The following is a 22,122-nucleotide window of genomic DNA, read 5'->3' as shown; positions in this document are numbered from 1 at the left end:
CACACCTATACGTATAATTTTAATGAAAATAATCTGCATTATCTTAAAGACCTACTCTGTTAACCTGGTATATACAAATTGTGTTCAAAGTTAAATAAGAAAAAGTAGGAACACAAGTGAACATCATTCAAAGTTAATGTATTTTGCCCTTGACAACAGAATTTAATTTACATTTTTCTTGTTGTAACTGTAGACACATGTACACCTGCCCTGACAATTACAGTTCCAACAAAAATGTCTCAGTATAAATTCAACAGTATGCTAATCAAGAGTTTTATGAAATTTTGTAGTACTCACCTTGGTGCCGTACAAGTGCGAAGATGAAAGAGACCCAAATTTTAAGTAATGATGAATAATTCATCCTGGAATTTTAAAAAGAAAAAGGAAAAAAAAAATCCCCAGCTTGCCAGAGTAAACAGAACACCAGATGTGTTTGGTAGCAAATCCCAAGACATATCACAACCGCCATGGAACATTCACATAACAACATCAACAGTTCTGAGTCAGGCTGAAATGTCCTGGTTGCTGGCAGGGCCTCCTAAGTTCAACACTTCACGAACAAATTAGACTCCCCCAAGAGAAGCCGCTTGGAGGTGTAGGAGGATTATTCAAATTGTCAGGAAATTATATAAAATCAATAAGCGTGGCAATGAGTAAAAGGAAAGGCAACTACTCTCGAGCTACTAAAGCACTGAAAAACAGGACCCGAATCTAAAGATGCCTGTTCTGACCCTAGAACAGACATCCATCCTCTATGAAACCAGGCTCTCCTGATTTTCTTTTTTTTAATTCTTTTTCTTCCTTTCTTCTTTTTCTTTACTTTTTTTTAAGGGCCTTCCCTGGGCATACAGAGGTTTGGGCTAGGGGTAGAATCAGAGCTGCAGCTGCTGGCCTAAGCCACAGCTACGGCAACACCAGATCTGAGTGGCATCTGTGACCTACACCGAAGCTTGCGGCAACGAAGGATCCCTAACTCACTGAACGAGGCCAGGGGTTGAACCTGCATCCTCATGGATAATAGTCGGGTTCTTAACCCACTGAGCCACAACAGGAACTCCACAGGCCCTCCCAATTTTCACAGCAGTTCTCATTCAGGATCAAATAAAATCGATTAAAACCCAATGTGGTCCTACAGATAGGAAGATTTAGAGTCAGCCATCACCTTCTCTAAAGTATGGAGCCGATCTATCATTTAGAAGAACTGACCAGAGCCATGGCAGTATAAGACTGTCGTCCACTGACTTTCCGTAGGTGAAATGAGTAATAGACATGTAATTTTTTTAAAAAAAGAAACCTGTCCCTTGGAATGACAATAACAATAGAATCCAGTACACAAGCAAGTTCGTAGTTGCAGCAAATTCACTAGAGAAAGAACATCACATAAGTGAACTTGTTTTACTAATTAATTTTAGTTTCAATTAGTTCGATTGGTGGCTTTATCCTTGGACGGTCTGTGCTGCTCTGTAAGGCCGAAATGCAAGCTCCAAGTTATACATACACCTGCCTCCGAACCCAGTATAGATCGTGAAGTTTGCTCCCTACAGTATTCTTAAAAAGAAAAACCCTTTTCTTATTCTTTGAAGTTATCACAATTCTCCAGCCAAACTTCCACGGAAAATCAGTGAACCGCCTCTGTGAGTTTTATTGTAAATCTTCGGTTGTCAAGCATCCACATTGAAATCTCAAGCACATAATAAATATTAGTCAGTTTTGCTGAAAATGGGACTGAGACTTTAGCAGAGCTCACACACAGCTTTTAGCAGAAGGAGATGCCAGGCAAGGTTAAGATTGGAGTCCTTAGGGAAACAGTTCAGAGAGCAAGGAAGGAGGATTCATTTAAATATTTGTATTTATGAAAAATATCACTAACCTGTTCTGTAGAGACTGGAGGAATTGAGTCGGAAATACTAAGCCAAATCTTGGTAAACCAGGAAAAAATTAGGTAAAACAAGAATTCATGTCAGTTCTCCCCCACTTGCTGCCAATTATTTCTGATTCCTGAAATGATGTCTGAATCCCCTACTCTTAAAACCAAAAATTCAGTTAGTCTTGCGCTAGAGTCAGATAAGTGTTGAGTTGCAATCAAGTTTTTTCTATTGATTAAGGAAAAGTAAATCTAAAGATCAGTTTCAGGATTGCGTAGAGAGGTTCTTTTCCTGAAAAACTAGACCTTGCCCCCACCCCCTTAAAAAAAAAAAGTAGATTCAGATGGAAATGTCAGTTACTTGGAGCTGAAACCTTGGGCCTTTCTGATCGGAATCACTTTGCACTGAAAAACACAAAAGAAACCCCCCTTCTACCTTTGTGCCTAAAAAAAAGCCAACTGTATAGTGTTACAGAATTAGCATCCACCAGCATGGGATTCAAACGCCAAACAAAGCTGCTGCCTCCAACATTTAAATGAAGTTGGTTTTCTACTAAAGTCTTTTTTTGTTTCTCTGGTTTTGAACAGTTGCCACAGATAGGCCCTACTCTGTTTTTTCACAGGTATGCGTGAAGTATTTAAAGGAACTTTCTCAGACTTTCCTAGGTTTTATTCCTGCCCTTTCCCTCTGACACACCGCAGGGCAGGGGGCTGCGCCAGGGACCGAGGTAACCAGAGTGAGGCATGAACTTTCACAAGGGAAAAACCAAACTGGGCTCTGGAAATCTCCACAGAGGCCCAGTGAGGGTCCTGGGGGGTGGCGGTGGGGGGTTAGATGGACCCCTCCTGAAAAAAATGTGCAGTAAGAATTTCAAACAAGGTAAAAATGTGTTGGGTTCAATGCAGAATGAGAAACATTGGCTAAAGCAGAAACCAGGTATACTGTCCAAAATATTTTAAAGTAAGATTTGCTAAAAAAAAAAAAAAAAAAAAAAAAGAAAGAAAGAATGAAAAGAAAAAAGAAAGCATTGGCACATAGCAGGAAAAAAAACCTCTGTAAATCCATGGGAATTTAAAGATTGCCCCAAATTGCTCTCTGATCTGATCAGACATTTAAATACCAATTGCATCAAAAACCATAATTCAAGTTTAGGGTAAGTTGTCCTAAAACAGATGAGAGGTTCGGGGAACTCACTTTTTTGTCTAAATTAGTCAATATTTTTCCAAAAGCCTGTGGTAGGCTTTACTCGTTAAGATTACTCTCTCACCAGTATTGTGAATTCTCCACATACACTGCCTTACAAATGTCAAATGACTGTCTTCCTCCAAAAGGCAATGTTTATGTAATAGAAAATCTGATTTTGAGGGGGTGCCTGTTCAAAATAAAATTAAACTCAAATCCTAAGACTCACCTCACAAAGCATTCTGCGTGCCCAGTCTTTATTACCGTTTTAGCCCAGTAGTCAACCTAAATGTCGTGAAGCAAAACAGTTGGTTCTATTTTAAAAACTGCTAGTGGCATAATAATTGCTTTGGTCTTCTTTCTTCAATGCGCTCACAGATATTTATATCTCAGCCTTCTGACCCCTAGGAAATGCTTCATCCTTCTTGGTGTGGGGCTGCTCCTGGGATAAAGCCACCTGGGCATAGCCAGATGCACAAGATGGCGGCATAAATGAGTCAGAGTGACTTTGGGAATCCGGGTGTGAGCAAGGCCCAGGAGCTTCAGGGGAGACTGGTCTGGCTTATGGCTGGCTGGCCGGCCTGGGAATCCAGCCAGTAAGTGTGAGTTCTGGGTGTACATTCAGGAATCACAGAGGGAAAAAAATATATGACATAAGCTCTTTTTCTCTGCCATGTCAGCTGGCAGGCTTATTTTGTGGAAGGGAGGAAGCGAGCCAAGATTTGACAAGATTTAGACCAAAGTGGGGTAGGTGTGGCTTAAAGGTAGTAACCCAAGACAATTTGTGTTTTGTAAAGATGGCATAAATCGATGCTGCTTTTTAGGCAGAAGGAAAGACAGCTCAGGCAACAGAGACAAAACAAAAAAATAGAAGCCCTAAAAACAAGTCAAATGAACTTTATATGCTGGTCGGTTTTGTTTTCTTAGGATTCTTACATCTTTGTGAAAGAGACAGTCAGGTGTGGGCTAGCTTGAAGTGATGCAGTGTAAAGTGCAGTTGGCCGACAACCTCCAGCTATGGGCTCCTTCAGGCGCACTCTTCTTGGGGCAACCCCCGCCTCCCCCCAGGGAACATGGGATTCAGCCAGCTTTGCCTTGGATTGAGAGCATGAAAGAACTTTGCAGCAGCTCCAGAATGTCATGCAAGCAACCTTGCCACTTGGGTCACATGTTCAGGAGATGCTTTGCTCTTGGCGGTGTCAGCAGCAGAAAAAGATGGGAAGTGCTGTTCATGATGAACCCCAGTGAGAGAACCACAATGCAGGTCCCTGAAGTTCTGGAACCAGGTCATGGTATCAGCAGCAGCAAAAAAAAAAAAAAAAAAAAAAAAAAAAAAAAAAAAAAAAAATCACTCACCTCCTGAAAATCAGCTCCTGGTATGCAAATAAACCCTGTGATAGAACATTTGACCAAGATACATGTATCCAGTAATGCCCTTCATGAACCAGGCCCTGTTGGATCCATCAAGTCATAAAGTCATAGGGGCCCAGTAGCAATCTAGCCTAAGATGGAGATGGTATATCTTGGACTGGCAGTGGGCAAGCTGCCTGACTAGGTAGCCCAGTCTCCATGTCATCTTCCAGAAATATATTAGTTACCCTGTCCCCCCAAACCAAGATCACACATACAGTCATAAGTGAAGGGCAAGGTGGGCGTTGCGCACGACAAGCTAAATGAGGAGGAGAAAGCTGAAGCCTGGTGTACAGATGGATTGGCTTGGTACGTGAATGCAAGCCTAAAGCATATGGCGTCTACGTCACAGCCTCACTCAGGCGTGGCCTTGAAAGAAAATGATGGAAGGATATTTTCCCAATGTATGGAATTGGGGACATTATATCTTATACTTTGTGTCAAAGAAGAAGTGGTCTGAACATGTACAAACTCGTAGGCAGTGGAGAATCACAGAGCCTGCTGGACAAGGTCCTGGAAAGAAAAGGCTTGGAAAATCAGTGGCAAGGAGGCCCCGAGGTAGAGACATGTGGATAGACAGACAGGAATGGACTCAAATTATGAAGACCTTTGTGTCCTCTGCTAACACCCACCAGAAAGCATTCACCATAGGAGAGGGACGAAATAACTGAGGAGACAACCTGGCTTGGCCAGTGGAGGTGAGGCAGCCTTTGTCAGTGTTGTCACCACAGGCACATGTATGAAGTAGCCACAGCAGCAAGGATGGAGCTTAGGCAGGGGCCCAAGACCATGAATGCCCACTTAGCAAGCCTGACTCGGCTACCCTGGCTTCTCAAGGTTCAACCTGCTGATAAGAGAGATCAAAGCCAAGCCCCAAATCTGTCACTGTTTCTCAGGGAGGCCAACTGGCCACTTGGTGGCAAAATGGCTACGCTGGACCACTTTCACCCTGAGAGGGCCAGTGGTTCCTTATCACAGGAATAGACTTATATTCTGGATATATGTATGCCGTTCCTGCCCACAGGGTTTCAGCCAGCACCGCTAGTAAGAGGCTTGCAGAAGGCCTGATCCACAGGCATAGAATTCTATGCATAAGATCATCTGATTAGAGAACCCACTTTACAAACAAAGGGGATACGAGTGTAGGCCCAAGACTGTGGAAGATTTCCAGTAGGAAGTAAACATGGGTTCAGGGACTGAGGTGAGGAAGCAGGGGTGGCCCCACCTGCCATCACTCCCAGTGATGACTGAGGGACTTTGGCTTCCCAATCCCTCGTCTCTAGGTTGCACCGAGTTTGACATTCGGGTTCTCAAGAGGGCACACTCTCACCTGGGGACACGGCAAGGTCTTACTCCACTACAAGGTATGGCTGTGATGCCACCCGGGTCCCTTGGGCTCCTGATCAGGAAAACTGAGTCACCATCTCTTCAGGAGTCCCTGACTCTTTAGGAGCAGGAAGAGGCAGAGCTGTACCACAGGTTCAAGGTGTTGAGATGTGTGGAACTCAGGTGACCCATTTTGGTGGCTCTTGATACTCCCTTGCCCAACTGTGACTGTGATGGACAAGTGCAGCAACCCAAGTCTAAGCAGCCTCCTCGGGAATTACCAGACTCCCCGGGAGTTTGCACTCTGGAGAAACCACTAGGTAAACCACCAAGACCAGCAGAGGTGATAGAAGAATGGCAGTGACGGGGTTGTGGTTCATCGCCCTAACCTCCCTGTTCTAAGACTCCCCTCAGGAAGTAAGGCCCGCTAGGGCCCCAGAGGAGCTGGCCCTGATCAGGGATGGAGAATTTCCACCTACACATTGCTTGGGCTGGACTGTGGCAGATACAAAGGTCATCACTCAGATCCACTTGCAAGAAAAGACTGCTTTCCAGTTACAAGGAGTATAGTTAGCCAAGATCTGACAACAGTTGATTCCCTTGCTATCTGCATCAGTGTTCAAGCCTGAGGTCATGTTCTTCTTGGGTTCCTCAATCAATGACGGAGAAAAGCTTTGGTGAAAGGACTTCTCTAATAGATGGGACTCCTCTAGTAGGAAATCTCTGCTCCAGAGCATCTTCCTGGGCTTGCAGACTTGTCAGCTCTGCGGCAGGGTACAATGCCCACCCCCCACACCCCCACCCCATCCTCCTTCTTGCTCTTTTCTTTCACAGGTCTTATTCTTCAACAAAGCTTTTGCACTCCTAGCTCCACCTTAGCATCTGCTTCCCAGACATCTGAATCTGCAACATTGGTGTCCTGGATAAATATACAAGCCCTCTACAACTGATCCTTTTGTTTCGTTGTCTAATCTGCCACAGAGGTTCCAGATACTTCTGTAATACAGTTGTTTCTACCACTTATCCACTGATTGAATGATGTTCACCCTGATAGATCTGGCTCGATAAGGTGAGTATATCTAAGGTTATGCTTACATTCTCCCTGAAAATAGTAGTTATGCATAGCAGAAGCCTTGAAGTAGAAGAACCGATGTAGAAAACACCATTACGCTCCTGAAGACTCCTCCTAAACAGTAAAGACGTTCCCAAGGAAAAGGTTCTCAGGAGCACCTGGAAGTTCGCTTCTCTCGCTGCCTTGGAATTTTCATTCTTGGGAACCCAGGTTAACATTCATAAAATGGGTTATCGTGCAGTCTGTTAGTTTTTCATTCTTAAGAGCACTCATTTTAAAAACCTGATGTATTATTTCTAAAATGTTTCATACTTATTAGTATCATGGTAATAATCATTTAATGGCAAACTGCAAGCATTAGTTTATATTGTAGCACAAATGCTCTAGAACCTAACTTATCAAGGAATTAATATATTTGTCTCTAAGTAATATTTCTTTTTGTGCTGATCTTACTCATTCTAGACACTGGACTTGGACTCTTTTTTTTTTTTTTTTTGCTTTTGAGGGCCGCACCTGAGGCACACGGAAGTTCCCAGGCTAGGGGTCGAATTGGAGCTCCAGCTGCTGGCCTACACCGCAGCCACAGCAATGCCAGATCTGATGTTTCAGAAAATATCTGTGAGTCCTTGCACATTAGCAATGAAGTTGAAAAGGGGAGAGGGGTAGGGTGGGGGGAAACACACTATATTCCCTATTCACCAAGAAGCAGCAAGTACTTCTTCTAGGAGAATTTCACTGAACGGCAAGAAGCAGCTCTGATTAAAGCCTACAGAAAACAATAAACAAAAGGTTTTAGGGCAAATTTGTCTATCACTTTTCAAGGGCACTCAGCTGAAACAAATGCTCATGCATTGTTAACGATAAATAATACACATATTTTCTCTGCAGAAGTGAAATCTCACTCACCAACAATTAAAAATTGCAAATTCCAAGGGAAGATCTTATGAGCTAGATGATATGCAAGGCTTATGCAAATCTTTTATGTGTTGAATTCAAGGGCCTAGATTTGTATGCCTAATTGGGAAGAATGCCATCTCGGTTGCACTAACCAGGAATCACATATCAAGCCCAAGATCAGTCAAGTCTTTGACTTTGCAGGGCTGTGACAAGTAATAAAACCAGAAAAAGGAGTTCCCATTGTGGCTCAGTGGTTAACGAATCCAACTAGGAACCATGAGGTTGCAGGTTCAATCCCTGGCCTTGCATTGGGTTAAGGATTTGGTGCTGCCGTGAGCTGTGCTGTAGACCAGCAGCCTACAGCTCCAATTGGACCCCTAGCCTGGGAACCTCCATATGCCGTGGGAGTGGCCCTAAAAAAGACAAAAAGAAAAAATAAAATGACAATTAAAAAAAAATGTTCTTTTTATGTAACTCCAGTGGAGAAAAATTTGGCAATATCTACCAAAATTACAAACACCCTGACCTTTTGATCTAGCAATCCCACTTTCGGGAATGTATTCTACAGACTTATTTCAAACATGTAAAAGAACAAATGCTTTTTTACTACAGCAAACTGAAAAAAATAAAAAAAATAAAATAAAGAGAGATTGGGAGAGAGAACAAGAAAACCTCAAAGGTCTATCAGTAAGGTATTGGTCAAATAAATCATAAATTGCACCCATAAATGGAATACTATAATTATACTATAAACAAAGGGTAAGGTGATTTTGTATGCATTGCTATAAAGAGATCTACAAGATATATTTTAAGTGAAGAAAGCAAGGCGTGTGATATATGTCACCTTTGCTTTATAAAAGGGGATCAATAAGAATATGTGTCCTCATTTGTTATTATTTGTGTTTATTCTGGAAAGACACACAAGAAACTTAATAAAAGATGGAGCTGAGGGCTTAGAGTGGCATTTTCCAATGTATACCTTCTTTAGATTGTTTGATTTTTTAATCATGTGAATTCTATTTCAAATTAAATGTAAATGGTTTTTAAAAGACGTCTTTTTACAAACAAACTGAACCATAAACCAAATGAAATTTTAACACAACCAAAGCAATTCCCAAGGTCCTAGTTGTATTCGCTAATAGTGGAATAGTTTACACTTGCCCTCAAATATATCAGGTAGTTCAGAAAGCATTTTTTTCTCTTTAGTCTGTATTCTTTAATGTCTGCCCCTTATTCCCATTCTTATTTATTTAACCCCTTTAATTGTGGACTTACAGTGACAAAGAGTCATTCAAGTATAAAGAGTCTGTGGACTCGGCAAACTGAAATTGCGATTTTTGGGCCAATCTAAATCTCGCAGACCATGATAGATAATCTGCCTCCTCCATCCTGTAAGCAATATTTCTATTTTTCACAAGGCTCTCTCCTGAATTTTACAAAGGAACAAAGGCAGGTCCTCTCCCATAACCAAACCTTTGATATGGGCTCCATTACATTATCAACTTATTTTTTTTCCTCTATAAACACCAAATTTAAGTTCACTTGAACATGGATGCCTCCTCGATAAAAGTCTGAGTTAAAACTGAGTGAGCTGTCTCATCTTTGGTTGTTCACTGAAACAAAGTGTTAAGGCTCCAGAATGTCCTCAGGTTGAAAATGCAAATGACCTGTGTTTAGCATCACGTTACAGGTTCATTTGTTCTTGTCAATAGCACCATCAGAGGTGTCCAATATGGCATTTCAGAGGAGCTGGGAGGGCAATAGATACCAACCACAATGTCACCATTCTGGAAGTGGCAATGAGGACAAGTTCCAATTTGGATTTAGAGCCACCAGTCATATCAGTGATTGCTATAGAGCGAATCAATTCAGTAAATGAATATTGAGGAACACTGCATTTTGGTGTTTTAGTGAAAAATAAAGACTAACAGTATATGTGGAGGTGGAGGGTTATGAAGGAGAATTTCAGCATATATATTACATTACTGCATATATATTACATTACTGCATATATATTACATTACTGCATATATATTACATTACTGCATATATATTACAGTATAGCCGTCAACTGTAGCTAAATTGCTTGGGCTTGAATCCTGACTCTGCTGTCGTTTACCAGCAGTGTGACTTTTGGCAAGTTTATTAGCCTAGATGTCCTCACAAGTAAGAAGATGGGGCTAATGAACAGTGCTGGATCATAGGGATGTCATGAACACCAAGTGGGTTTAATACAGATAAGAGCATCTAGATTGGGTCCTGGCTGATAATAAATGCTCATTGTTAGTACTCAGTGTTTCGAAGAAATTGGAGAATAAAATTGTAAGCCTGGATCTCTGGCACTGATTCACACAATCAGCAACTCCATCTGCTTCTGGCTCATCTCCCTCTTGGATTCTGAGTTTGTTACTCCTCTCTTAACAGGTGTGCCTTAAAAGAGAATGCAAGCAAACTGCTCAGGTGCCTAAATCACACCGAAGAAAAGCATAAGATTTTCATGTGTATTATATTCACATATCTAGTCAAACACATCTATTTGAACATTTTCATAGATCAGTATATATGTTTAAAAATACAAAAAAGTGGGAGTTCCCATTGTGGCTCAGTGGTAACGAACCCGACTGGTATCCATGAGGATGCAGGTTCAATCCCCGGCCTTGCTCGGTGGGTTAAGGATCCAGTGTTGCTATGAGCTGTGGCATAGGCCAGCGGCTATAGCTCCAATTCGACCCCTAGCCTAGGAACTTTCATAGGCCGTGGGTGCGGCCCCAAAAAGACAAGAAAAAAAAAAAAAAGAGCTAGACATTTTTAGTGTTAACTCTCAAATTTTTGAAGGATTCAGAAATTCACTTTAAGCAGATATAATATGGTATGCTATTCCTTTCATGGATTAACTCAATTCCTACATCTTAGTTACATTTAAAACTTAAAAGTAGTTGACTTATGTTAATATCTATCATGACCTCTATATGTTTTTAAGGTTATGTGGCTAAATTTGAATCCTCAAGTCTTAAGTTGGAGAACACGGGTAACTTCTTTTCCAGAGAAGAGCTGGAAAGAGAAATGTGACTTCAAAGGTTAGCCTTATTTTATATGCATTCTAATAACTAGTGAAAGTTATAGAATTTTTCAGTCCAATTGGTATTGACAAATGTCTACTTTGCAGGAACTCAGAGAAGTTCATAATAAGTACTAAATAGAACTTAGCACAGAGGTTAAAATGCTAATTCTTTTGAAATCTGAATAAGAGGTAGAAATATTCTTAAATGTAAACAGATCACGATACTTAAACACTTTTTTTTTTTTTTTGTCTTTTTAGGGCTGCACCTGGGGCACAATGGAGGTTCCCAGGTTAGGGGTCAAATTGGAGCTGTAGCTGCAGTAATGATGGATCCCAGCTGCACAGGTGACCTATGCCGCAGCTTGAGGCAACGCCAGATCCTTAAGCCACGGAATGAAGCCAGGGATCAAACCCACATCCTCATGGATACTAGTTGGGTTCGTAACCCACTGAACCACAAGAGGAACTCCACTTACGCACTTCTGAAGAATTGAGAAAGAAGTTAATAAATCCTGTCTTCTAAATACAGAAACAAAGCATACTTCTTAGACGTTAATTCTTGGTACAAGGTTAATTCATAACAGATTGCCAAGAAATTATTGATAAGCAGATATGGTTTAAGTGTTCAAAACAGTAATTCTTATAGAATATTATTATTCTTCAAAGGAAAGAAGTGTCTGCTTGAGTGTCTCAAATATTTAATTCATCAAAATGAGATTCTTACCTAAAAAAGGAGACGACAAATATCTCAAAGGTAGGTTTTTATCCTTAAAAGAACATGTTAGAAGTATAAAACTTTACTAACACAAATGCTTTATTTCCTCTGAATCTTTGTTTTGCAGTTTTAATTTCTAACTGTGGCAAAATTCCAACTAAGTTTGTTAAAGTAGTCAAACTCTTACCAGCTTAGGCCAGTTCCTCAGGGGATTCACCCAGAGCACTCTTGTCAATTTTTTGCTATACAAAAATGGACATGTATCTTGATCCCACAACACCAGGAAAAAAAAAATCACAACACAAAGAGAAAGTGGACTTGAATTTTTAATTTTTTTTAAAGATTATCTCTATATATATATTAATAAAAAGTGCAAAGAATAGACCTTCATGTTTAAATTATATTCTAAAATAAAATATATATTTCCATTAACTGCAGGAGACAACTGGCAAGGAAAGAGCCTGAGAGAGTCCAGTACCTCTTCATCACCACAATGGACGTATATTTGAAGGAAGCACCTATGAAAATTCGTGTTTACAACACACCCCGTAACACAGACAAGCGTCTGGGTGTTCTTGAAAGCAGTTTGTTTGCATTTTCAATCTAACATGAAATGAGGGGAAAATCATATTCATAAACAGAAATGACACTGCTGAAGACAATCTACCATTCTGCAGTCTGTTTACCCTGGAGCTTAGCACCTCCCATGGAACAAGCCACCCTCACACCTGCACTGGTGGAGGCTGAGCCTCAAATGGTGTGACAAGTGTCGCCTGTTCACCACACTGCTGATTTGGCAACGTCGCTGAAACATCTGGTTAGAACGGAACTTCTTGTCTTAAATAAACAAACTTTTAAAACCTAGCATCATAACATTCGGCTCTGTTACACACAGCTCATGTTTTGGGCTTCTTTTCACCCAAAGGTCTTAAAAGAACAAGGGTTATATATAAGATCTGCTGCTTTCTTATATATTTTGTGGCCATGATGGCAATAGGGTGTAGAAACAACAGAAACTATCAATAATAAAAGAAGACATATGACCCTGAACTTTTTTTTTTTTCCTTAAAGCAATCTGGACTATTTCAACAAATCAAATTCAAAAACTGATTTCCACTGTGGCTTCAGCAGCTACATGTCCACGTGAAAAGAATGCCTTGGTTTTGACTTGGCGTTCTTTTATTACTCCTTTCGTTTTTCATAACCGAAGAGAAATTCTATTTTAGAAAAGAGATGTTCTATACACTGTGCCTGTAGCAGCTTATCTGTAATACCAGCTATGACAGACTTTTACCTCATCAATGTCAACAATACGCTCTCGCTCAGTCTGGATGAAGTCAGTATGAACATAGAGATAAGCTACAATCAATTATGCATAACTTGTAGACTCAAAAGTCCATGGTCTCTCCTCTCCTTCTTTTTGGCTTATTATAAAAATAATTTGGTTACAAGTGTCTACACAGCACCAATTTTATTTCAAAAGCAGCATCTTTACTCAGCCACTGAAATAAATCTATGTGTACACATGCTCAAGTAGCTTTTCTCATTTACTTGTGTTCTGTATCTCTAAAAGAGGGGTAATTGCATTAGATCTGGTCTCAATCAAAAATTATCCAGCAATGAGTAAAACCATCAATTACAATGGCTTAAATACCCACGTCCACTGAATTAAATGAGAAGTTCCCCTGACGTGCGACTATGTAACTGAAGAATTATGCCTGCAGTTGACGGACACTGTGTCCTGTAATAACAGAAGGGACGGGTCTCTTAATAGTAAAAAAGCATTTCATAAAACTTTGTCGTATATAAAATATCTTAGTAATTGTGACCACTCCACTGGTGAAGAAAGTGTAACACAAGTGTTCGCTCTGCTTTCTGCTGTGGGACAGTCAGGGGTCACACAACCTCAAAAAAATAACAGTGCATCTGTTTTCCAGGCTGACAAAAGCAACGGGCTCAATGACACTTTTTCTTCTCTCAGACTCATCTGCACATGCGCACGTACACAGAACACCCACAGTTTTCATCTTCATGACACTGTTGCCACACTTTTTTCCCCACTTCCAAAAATCTGTCAGGAAAATGTGATTGCAAAATAATTATTCTTGTCTATACCCAGCCTGGCTCTCCATTGCTCATTTTTGTGATTTTGAAAGACAAAGTCTGCAGCAGAAGAACAGGCCTCATTCATCTTCCTTAAACCCTTTGGTTTTCACCTTCAGTGTTACAGTCAATGTAGATTTGACTCGGAGGCCTGGGTCAAAGGCTTTACAGATACTGAACCTGAAGTGCATTAAGAGAATAATCATCTGCTCTCAGGGCACAGGACAATTTAAAGAGCAGCGATAATAAACACAACTCCGCATCTGTGAAGCGTTTACAAGAGTCATCTAAAAATTTCATAAGAAATGAAAGAAGCTGTAGGAGGGACGGAATCATATAACAAAGGTCAAAAGGTCAAACACAAGCAGGTAACAATTACATTCTTTGAAAAATACTTCATGCGCACATTTTCTGCCCCAGTTGCACTAAGTCTTTCTCAAGTCTCCCATCTGTAAACACGGTGGATCCAGAAAGACATACATTAAAGAAGGAGATTACATTGATTGACAAAGGACTAGAAGAATAATTTAAAAGATTTCAGAGCAGATAAGGACTACCTTTTAAAGGAAAGTGTTTATATAGGTTTCTGGAAAACAAAACAAAACAAAACAAAACAAAAAAACCCAAAAACATGACTTGGAGGCAAATCTGAAGTTTTGACAATTAGACTTTACTCATAGATTAGTCAGAGTTGTTCTTCTGTAGGGGCAACTAAACTGAAATGCAAAACAAAAAGAATTGTTCAGTGATGACATTGCAAAGTCCCAGGGAAGAACTGGAGTCAAAGCTCACTTTGACTAAAATTTCCCACTTCTAACCCAAAGTGCAAGAGCAAAGGCTTCCAACACTGACAGGCAGGAGAGTCACAATACTTTCTCCCACACTCCCCCCACTGGACTCCCTCGCACACACTCCAGATAGTTTACTAGCTAACGCTTAGCTCTCCTGGCATGTATATCCATCACACTATTGGATTCTTCATAAAGTTAGGCCTCCATTCCCAACAGTTTTAAAGTAATGAAAAAGATAGATAGATATGAAGAAACACATTCAAAAAGCCAAAAGCAAAGAACTGGACGTATCTCATGTCAGTAATGGTTGATATATTGTGTGAGGAACATTAAAATTGAGATTGTTACATACAAAGGGATCAGACTGCTGTGCCTGGGCTTCCAGAAGAGCCAGTTTTCCCGGAGTCTGAACACTTCATCGGCCCTTCTTCCAGACCCTAACAGAGCTACTAGTTCTAACTGAGTACCTGAGATCAGAATCAGGTTGACAAAGGTTCAGAACACATTAAATTATTTCAAAACAGAGAAATGAAGGGAAAAAAATTACCCAAGTTGAGAAATAAGAAGTTAATTATGGACAGAATAAAACCATTAGGTAAACATGTACAGACACCAGTCAAAATGAAAAACTGGACCAAAGAAGGAAAGGAGAGAGAGGGAGGGAAAAAGGAGGAACTGGGAGAGAGAATGCTGGCTCTTCCTGGAAAGACTCCTTGTTTCCTGATTCAAGTGCAAGATACCCTTCTTGGGAGGATATAGTGCTCATGCCATTGTCACACGTACACCTAAGTGGTCATGATGACCAAGTGGTAGGCAGATTCCAGTGGACACAGTAAGAAGCCGGTGGTTGCTTAGTCATCTCTCGTGAGGGAGGGCACGGGGACAGAAGATGTGGTCAATTCTGGTGGCGGAGCCGAAGAAATCTGTGGTAGAAAATACCGAAAACAGCCCCCTACCCATTCTAGGGGGAAATATACAAAACCCCCCTGAAATCTAAAGAAAACAAACAAACCAAACCAAACCAAACCAAACCAAACCAAGCTTCTCCCTCCTGAAGAAAACCTCATGGGAACAAAGGCCCTGCAAGTCCTACTGTGTGTGTTCTCACAAGGCTGGCAGAGGTTATTTCGTCTTGGATTCCACAAAAATTTTGTCTCCATCCCTAATGCCAAAAGAATGCAAGGCCCGGGAGCTGTACTTCATTTCCTCTGGGCCAAAGGGTGCTTCATGGTCAAAATAGTAGAGAAGCATGTTGCTAGTGGGTAATTGCACTAGAGCTTTTAATTGCTTCTTTAGTTCTGCAACTGTTTGGTCCAGACGAATGCTCATTTCTTCCACCTGGTCGTTATAGTGGACTTCTACTTTCGCACTGCTCTGGGGTCTCAGGTCCACTTCTGCCAAAGGCTCCAACTTCCCATATTTTGTGATTAGCTCGTGATACCTAGAAGGATTAAAAAAAACAAAACAAAACAAAACACAAAACAGTGACAGCTTAAGCCACTGGTGCATAACTATTGACTTCTTCAGCACTATAGGTAAATACACTGTTACTCTCAACTTTTGTCCAATATTCTATCTACTTCCCTAAGTACCTCTTGGGTGACTATTGTAGCATCTGCGATCTTATATGGTTGTCCACATCCTTGTGGACAGGGGAAGAGATTCTCCTAAAGATGGCCGTCATGCCTGCTGCTAAAAGCCTTGTGTATGAACAGGCTTAGAGAGGCAAGGAGAACCTGGAGAAGGAGACACTATAAAGGTTATAGAGAGAAGTCTAACCACTCTGTACAACTTGCTTTCCTGGGTGTCATCATCAAGGAGGGCAGATATCTAAGCTCACAGTTCTTGGTAACAGATGGGAACATGAATGTAGGCCAGCAGTTTCTGATACCTGGAAAAGCCAGAACTTGCAAACAAAAGCATCCAGTTGTACGTTAACTTTTAACAGCATTTTCAGTGATGCTTTGTGTGAATGTTCCAGCCCAGTCTAGTTGACTGTAATACAAAGGAGTTTGTGGAAGAGTATATAGAATATATTCTTGTAAAAGAGTGGTAAGTGAGGAACACAAGTTCCTTGATCAAGGCAGGATTAAAGAGCCAAACACCAAGAGGAAAGTGGATGACAGAGGTGAGAGTAGGGCCCATGAGGACAGGTATCCCATGTGGAAAATCTTGTCTCCACTGCCAGCCTTGGAGGACCTAGGTCTGATTTTGTTGAGAAAGCTGAGGGGTTTCCCTCCAACCAGAGAGGGAAAAATGCTGATGAAGTCTGATATTAGCTTTACTATAAACAAGACACACTGAGGTTAATTCAGGATCAGGATACAGTGGTTGTAAATAACTCCTCCACATCCCCCATCCTACTTTTGGCTTTAACTCAGTTTCATCAGTGTTATAATAATAAGGTTGGCAGGAACACTGAAGATGTAGGAAGACGTTTGTGGTCACAGGTAGAGGTAGTCATTTCCATCAAGAAGAGTAGCAGGTTGTGGCTTGGGCCATTGCAGTGGAGGGGATTCGATCCCTGGCCCAGAAACTTCGGCATGCAGCAGATATGGCCCAAGAGAAAAAAGAAAAAAAAAAAAAAAAAAAAGAGGAGCAGAAGATATGGTAAAATAGCACTGGGCTTGTAGTCAGAAGATCTGACTTCACAATCTTGAATCCATCTTAGAATAATCTGTATGACTCAGCAACTCACTCAATCCTTTAAGATCTCCGATCCCTTACTAGCAAGTTTGGGACAGTAGTCTGCCCTTCCTATCTCATAGGACAGTCATAAGAATTACATAAAATAACAGATGAGTAAGCACTTTGTAAATTCTAAGTTCGCAGACAAATAAAAAGCATTAACATTATATCCCTGCTGTCTGGAACTTACGTTACTGGAACACGCGGCCCCTCCTCTTAGAAAATGTATGATTGAAATCAATTTAGGAAGAACTTCTTGGGAAAGGTGGTGATAGGATGAAACAGATCACAGAATCTTCTCCCAAGACTTGAACCCCAGATAGCAATTTTTTAAGAAGGGTAAAATATTACCAGCAGCACTGACACAGGAAAAGAGGGAACAACTTTATTGCCAGAACCTTTGAAAAGGAACCAAAAGCTTGTACTATGCGGTTCTGTGAGATCCTAACTCAACTCCCAGAAGCCATCGTGGCGAAAGAAGGTAAGGAAACAAAATCCTGAATGTCTTGACCAATACTTCCCAACTTATAGCAAATGGGCCAAGGGCGTAAGGAGTTGGCTGGGAGGAAGGCTGAGGAAACATCTCAGGGATTATCAGAATCGACATCCCACTACGGGGATGCCAGGGTCTCAGCAATGGCAAACAAGACCACCCACACAAACAAAAAACAAAACCACCAGGACTTGAAATTCTCCAGGGCTTCGAACTGAAAAAAGGATTCAAAGTCCAAGGGTTATCTTTGCTGCACCCAGTCCCCGAATATGGCTTCGAGTAAGTGAAACTAGGTTATAACCTTAAAAAAAAAAAAAAAAAAAACCTTGGAAAAGACAGCAGAACCAGGGGTCAAATAAAAGCTGAACCCAGGTCTAGAGATGTTTTCCCTTCAGACTGCAGAAAAGTAGACAGAATTGTAATAGCCCAGGCTCTCCAACTCTGCCCAGGAGGAACAAAAGAAACAATGGTGCAGAGGTCAGGGAGTTTACTTGTACTGTTTCAGAAAAGAGACTATCTAGAGAGAGGTGCCCACTTTTCAGCGCAAGCAAGAAGAGAAGACAAAGTGGCAACTAAGGACATACCACAGCAAGAGGAATAAAAGAAAGGAACAGGTCTGCAGAGGTAGAACTCGATCCGAAAGAAAACATAACTGAATGAAAAGAAAATGCCCTTCGACTCATCTAAGGCCTAGAAATTAATAACTGCATGAATATAATAAAACAAGAGCTCAAAGGCAAATGATAAACAGAATGAGATGAAATGGGAGATTTCGGCACCAGTGAGAGAAATTGAGGAGCAAAACAACACATTATCAACCAAATAAATTTGAAAGCATGACCCAGAAATATTATACCTTACCAAGTTTGGTGGTTGTTTTTTTTTGTTTTGTTTTGTTTTGTTTTCAGAAATAAATTTAACAAGCAAATATTCTGAAACAAAAATGTAGGGAATAGGGTACCCATGAGTCTTTCTGAAAAAAGAAAAACATTACTCAACAATGGAATTAAAGAACTAGTGGTAAACTCTGAATCTATTTAAACATAAAACTAAAACTTAAATAATAATTCTATAACCCTAGACTTACTTACTCTTGACACTATATCAACTAAATTTATCTCAAGCATAAGCATATTTGTATACAAAATTGTTATCAATGTGCAGAAACTAGTCTATTTGCTAGTAGATAGACTGGTCAAGTCTATCTACAATGACGTATAAATTAGGACAAGCTAAAGTCTTTCACTTTTCTCAAAATCAGCATGTCTAGAAATAATTCATTGCCACTACCCAACCATCTTCTCATCTAATCTTTCGAATCCAGTAAAGGGGGCACCAGAAACTATCTAATTATCCCAGCCATAAAATGAAGAGTCACCCTGATTCCTTTCCATCACTCCTCTCCACTTCTCCCACTCAAATCAACTGCCATGACCTATTAATTCCATTTCTAAATATTTCATAAATCTACCTGCATCTCTCTTGTCCACTTGTCTTATACAGTCAAGCTACTATCATTAATATCCTGGACTGATAAAGCTTTATTTGGATGCATAAGCTGGATGAGTTTCCTCAGTATTTGTTCCAACCTTCTAGAATGCTTTCGGCACTACATAGGGGAAAGCTCCATTTATCACATTTAACTTCTATCAGTCACATTCACTTTCTGCTAGTGGATGAAACAGACACGGGGAGGGAACACCTCGGGTAGAGGCTTCCAAATTACCAGCGTGTTCCTAGAGTCAACACCCCTGGTAGCAGCTTGCTCATCTCAGATCATAGCGATGGTGGTGTGGTCCAGCACCAGGGACAGCGACTTTTTGAGTCTCTGCTTAGCTAATGGGAGCAGAGGGAGATGTGCCCTTGGTAGGCTAGTTCTGTGGTACCACTCTAGAGGTAATCTTAGGGAGGCAACACTTCTAAATATTTTGCAAGCACCTCATTCACTGTATTAAAGCCCTTTCTTAAAATAACTAGTGTAGCTTCTGTTATCTGTAACTGAATCTCAAATGATACTCCTTCAAATGGTTTCCCATGACTTTTGGGGGGGCCCCCAAAGAACCCTTGTCTGTATTATAGCCAAAGCAATTGTTCTACAACACAAATTTGACCACGTGACTCCTCTACTTAAAATCACATAAAACTCATTACAACAAAGACCCAATTCTTTAATATGACTACGGTGGGCAGAATTTCAGCTAAACCAATTATCTCAATCCACTGGTGTTATTCTCAAGATTATATCATGGTATATGGCACAGTTCATCTTAAGATAGGGAGATTAACTGGATGGGTCTAATCTAATCCTAGGAGCCCCTGAAAGCAGGGAAACTCTTCTAGCTAGCAGTAGAAGAGGACTTCAGAGAGATGGACTAACATACTACTGCTGGCTTGAAGATAAGGAGGGATACTTGAAAAGCATAAGAAGGAACAGAATTTTGCCACCATCCTGAATGAGCCTGCAAGGTGATTCTTCTCCAGAGCCTCCAATAAGGAACATGGCCCTGCTGACCACTTGATTTTGGCCTTTTGAGACCCTAAGCAGAAAACACAGTTAAGCCATCCTGTACCCTCACTTTTGACACACAGAAACTGTAACATTAATAAGCAGAAACTGTTTTAAGCCACTCAGTTTATGGGAATTAGCTACAGTAGCAGTAGAAAAACAATACATTGACTACAAAGGTCCCTTCATGATTGGGTTCCTGCATAACTCTGCAAACGCATTTTGTACCATCAACATTACCACTTCCTGTACCTGCTTGCCACTCATTTAATCTTAAAATAAATGTTTGTTTTATTAATTTGCAGGTAAAGCCAGCAGATTTTATATATGGATAAATATGTGGACACAGGCTATAACAAATATTCACTCCTTATTCTATAAAAATAAAGTAGTAGAGTTGTGACTCACTATAACTCACTACATACACTGAATATGTTCCCCTAAAAGTTACATAAGTAAAAAATCACGATTTCAAGATAATATGTTTACTCCCAAGTATCCTATTTTGGATTACCTTTAAGCAGGGCAAATCAGTAGATATAAGAAATCATGATTTTATAAAATGCCCAGTAAATTTAAAAAATCAATTTCTTTCCTGTCTTCCAGCTTAGATATTTTATTCATTATTCAAAAGCCCATCTAAACTATGTCTGAACTATATTGGCATATTCTGTATTATATGAGCTCTTCTTAACATCAGCCCCAAAGCTATAGTCTTAAGAGGTAAATGGCTTTTTTCTTCCCAAAGCTATAGTTTTAAGTGGTAAATGATTTCTGACGACTAAATATTCTTCAAAACTAATGATATCAATTTATAGCCCACCAGGCAGTATTTCTATTGGTTTATTAAAAAGTATTTAATATTTATAAATCTCATTTCTGAAGTGGGCAAAATGCTACAAGCCTACCTTGGGAGATATCACTGACAAGGATGCACTGCAATAGGCAAATGCTAAAATGTAATACATGTTGTGTTTGTTCTGTGTTCATAATTTCTGAATACCATTCTGCCATGATCTCCTAACAGAAAATGACCAATCACAGGAGAAACAAAATTTACTACACACAGTATAAAGACAAGCATGACCACATGGGCAACCGAAAATGATAAATGGAAACCAAATGCTAGCTGCAACCTTGTGAAGAACACTACCCACAGGCAAGCTGGCACTGTGCTTTTTTTTTTTTTTTTTTTTTTTCTTCCTATTAAGTAAAAAAACCCCACCAAGAGAAAAGCTTCTTTCAACTTTAAGGGTCTTTGAATGGTAAGCAATTAGAAATCAGGCTACTGGTAAAGTGGGATTGAAGGTGGCACTAACAAAGAGGGAACTAGAGAATGAAGTCATCCTTAGTGGAGCTAGGGAAGGGCAGCTCCACTCGCAGTGCACAGAAGCAAGCCTTCACACACAGGGGTTCCAGGTCCACAGCACACCTGCCTAATGTGACAGACACACGAGCAGATTTTAGTAGTATGATGGTCAAGTGGAAAGAGGTATGCTCCTTTCTCCTTATTGCCCATTTTCCCACTTGACTCCTAAGATAGATGGGAACATTTCCTCAATCATAATTCAGTCACAGGTCCATGACTCTAGAATAAATAAAGACCTGGCTCACTACTTGAAAAAAACTGCAGGTTCCTACCATGAGTCTGAGGATGCATTTATGACAAAACCTATAACCCAAAGACGGAGGGAGACAAAGGTTAGCTCATTCTCAGCTCTGAGTAGTCTTTTAAACTATTCTAACTAAATAATACAAACATTAAATATTTTCACATAATTTGTTTCCCTTTTTTGGTCGCACCTGCAGCATTCTAGAAGTTCTGAGGCCAGGGATCAAACCATCAATGCTACAGAGACAAACCAGATCATTAATCCACTGCGCCACAGTGGGAACATTATATTTTACATAATTTTTAAGGAGCTCGAAATCTAAAGTAGGCCTAGAACCACAGGCTTTTAGGTGGCAGAAAGCTTCCACATTGGACCTCATGTCTCCAAATCCATAAAATCA

General features: G+C 40.4%; 1 protein-coding gene across 18 annotated transcripts in view; it reads right to left on the bottom strand.

Annotated features, from left to right (window-relative positions):
• The window catches only part of LOC100523684 (tubulin-specific chaperone cofactor E-like protein), a 165,490-nt gene that overhangs the window by 73,918 nt on the left and 69,450 nt on the right, over positions 1-22,122 (bottom strand). For 15 of the 18 annotated variants that reach the window (XR_002335685.1, XM_021062995.1, XM_021062996.1 and 12 more), the window contains one exon: positions 298-362. Coding sequence is in view for 17 of the 18 variants with exons in the window: in XM_021062995.1 (XP_020918654.1) it covers positions 298-362 (65 nt within the window). In the remaining variant the exon portion in view is untranslated. Of the gene's footprint in view, positions 1-297; positions 363-3,276; positions 4,135-11,842; positions 15,864-22,122 lie in introns of those variants that run through there. The other 3 variants (XM_013979486.2, XM_021063007.1, XM_021063008.1) reach the window with 3 other exon arrangements.

This window comes from Sus scrofa, chromosome 9 (genome assembly GCF_000003025.6).
Source record: "Sus scrofa isolate TJ Tabasco breed Duroc chromosome 9, Sscrofa11.1, whole genome shotgun sequence".
NCBI classification, from domain to species: Eukaryota; Metazoa; Chordata; class Mammalia; order Artiodactyla; family Suidae; genus Sus; species Sus scrofa.
Note: the sequence above shows the minus strand (reverse complement) of the source record. Positions and strands in the feature narration are given on the sequence as shown.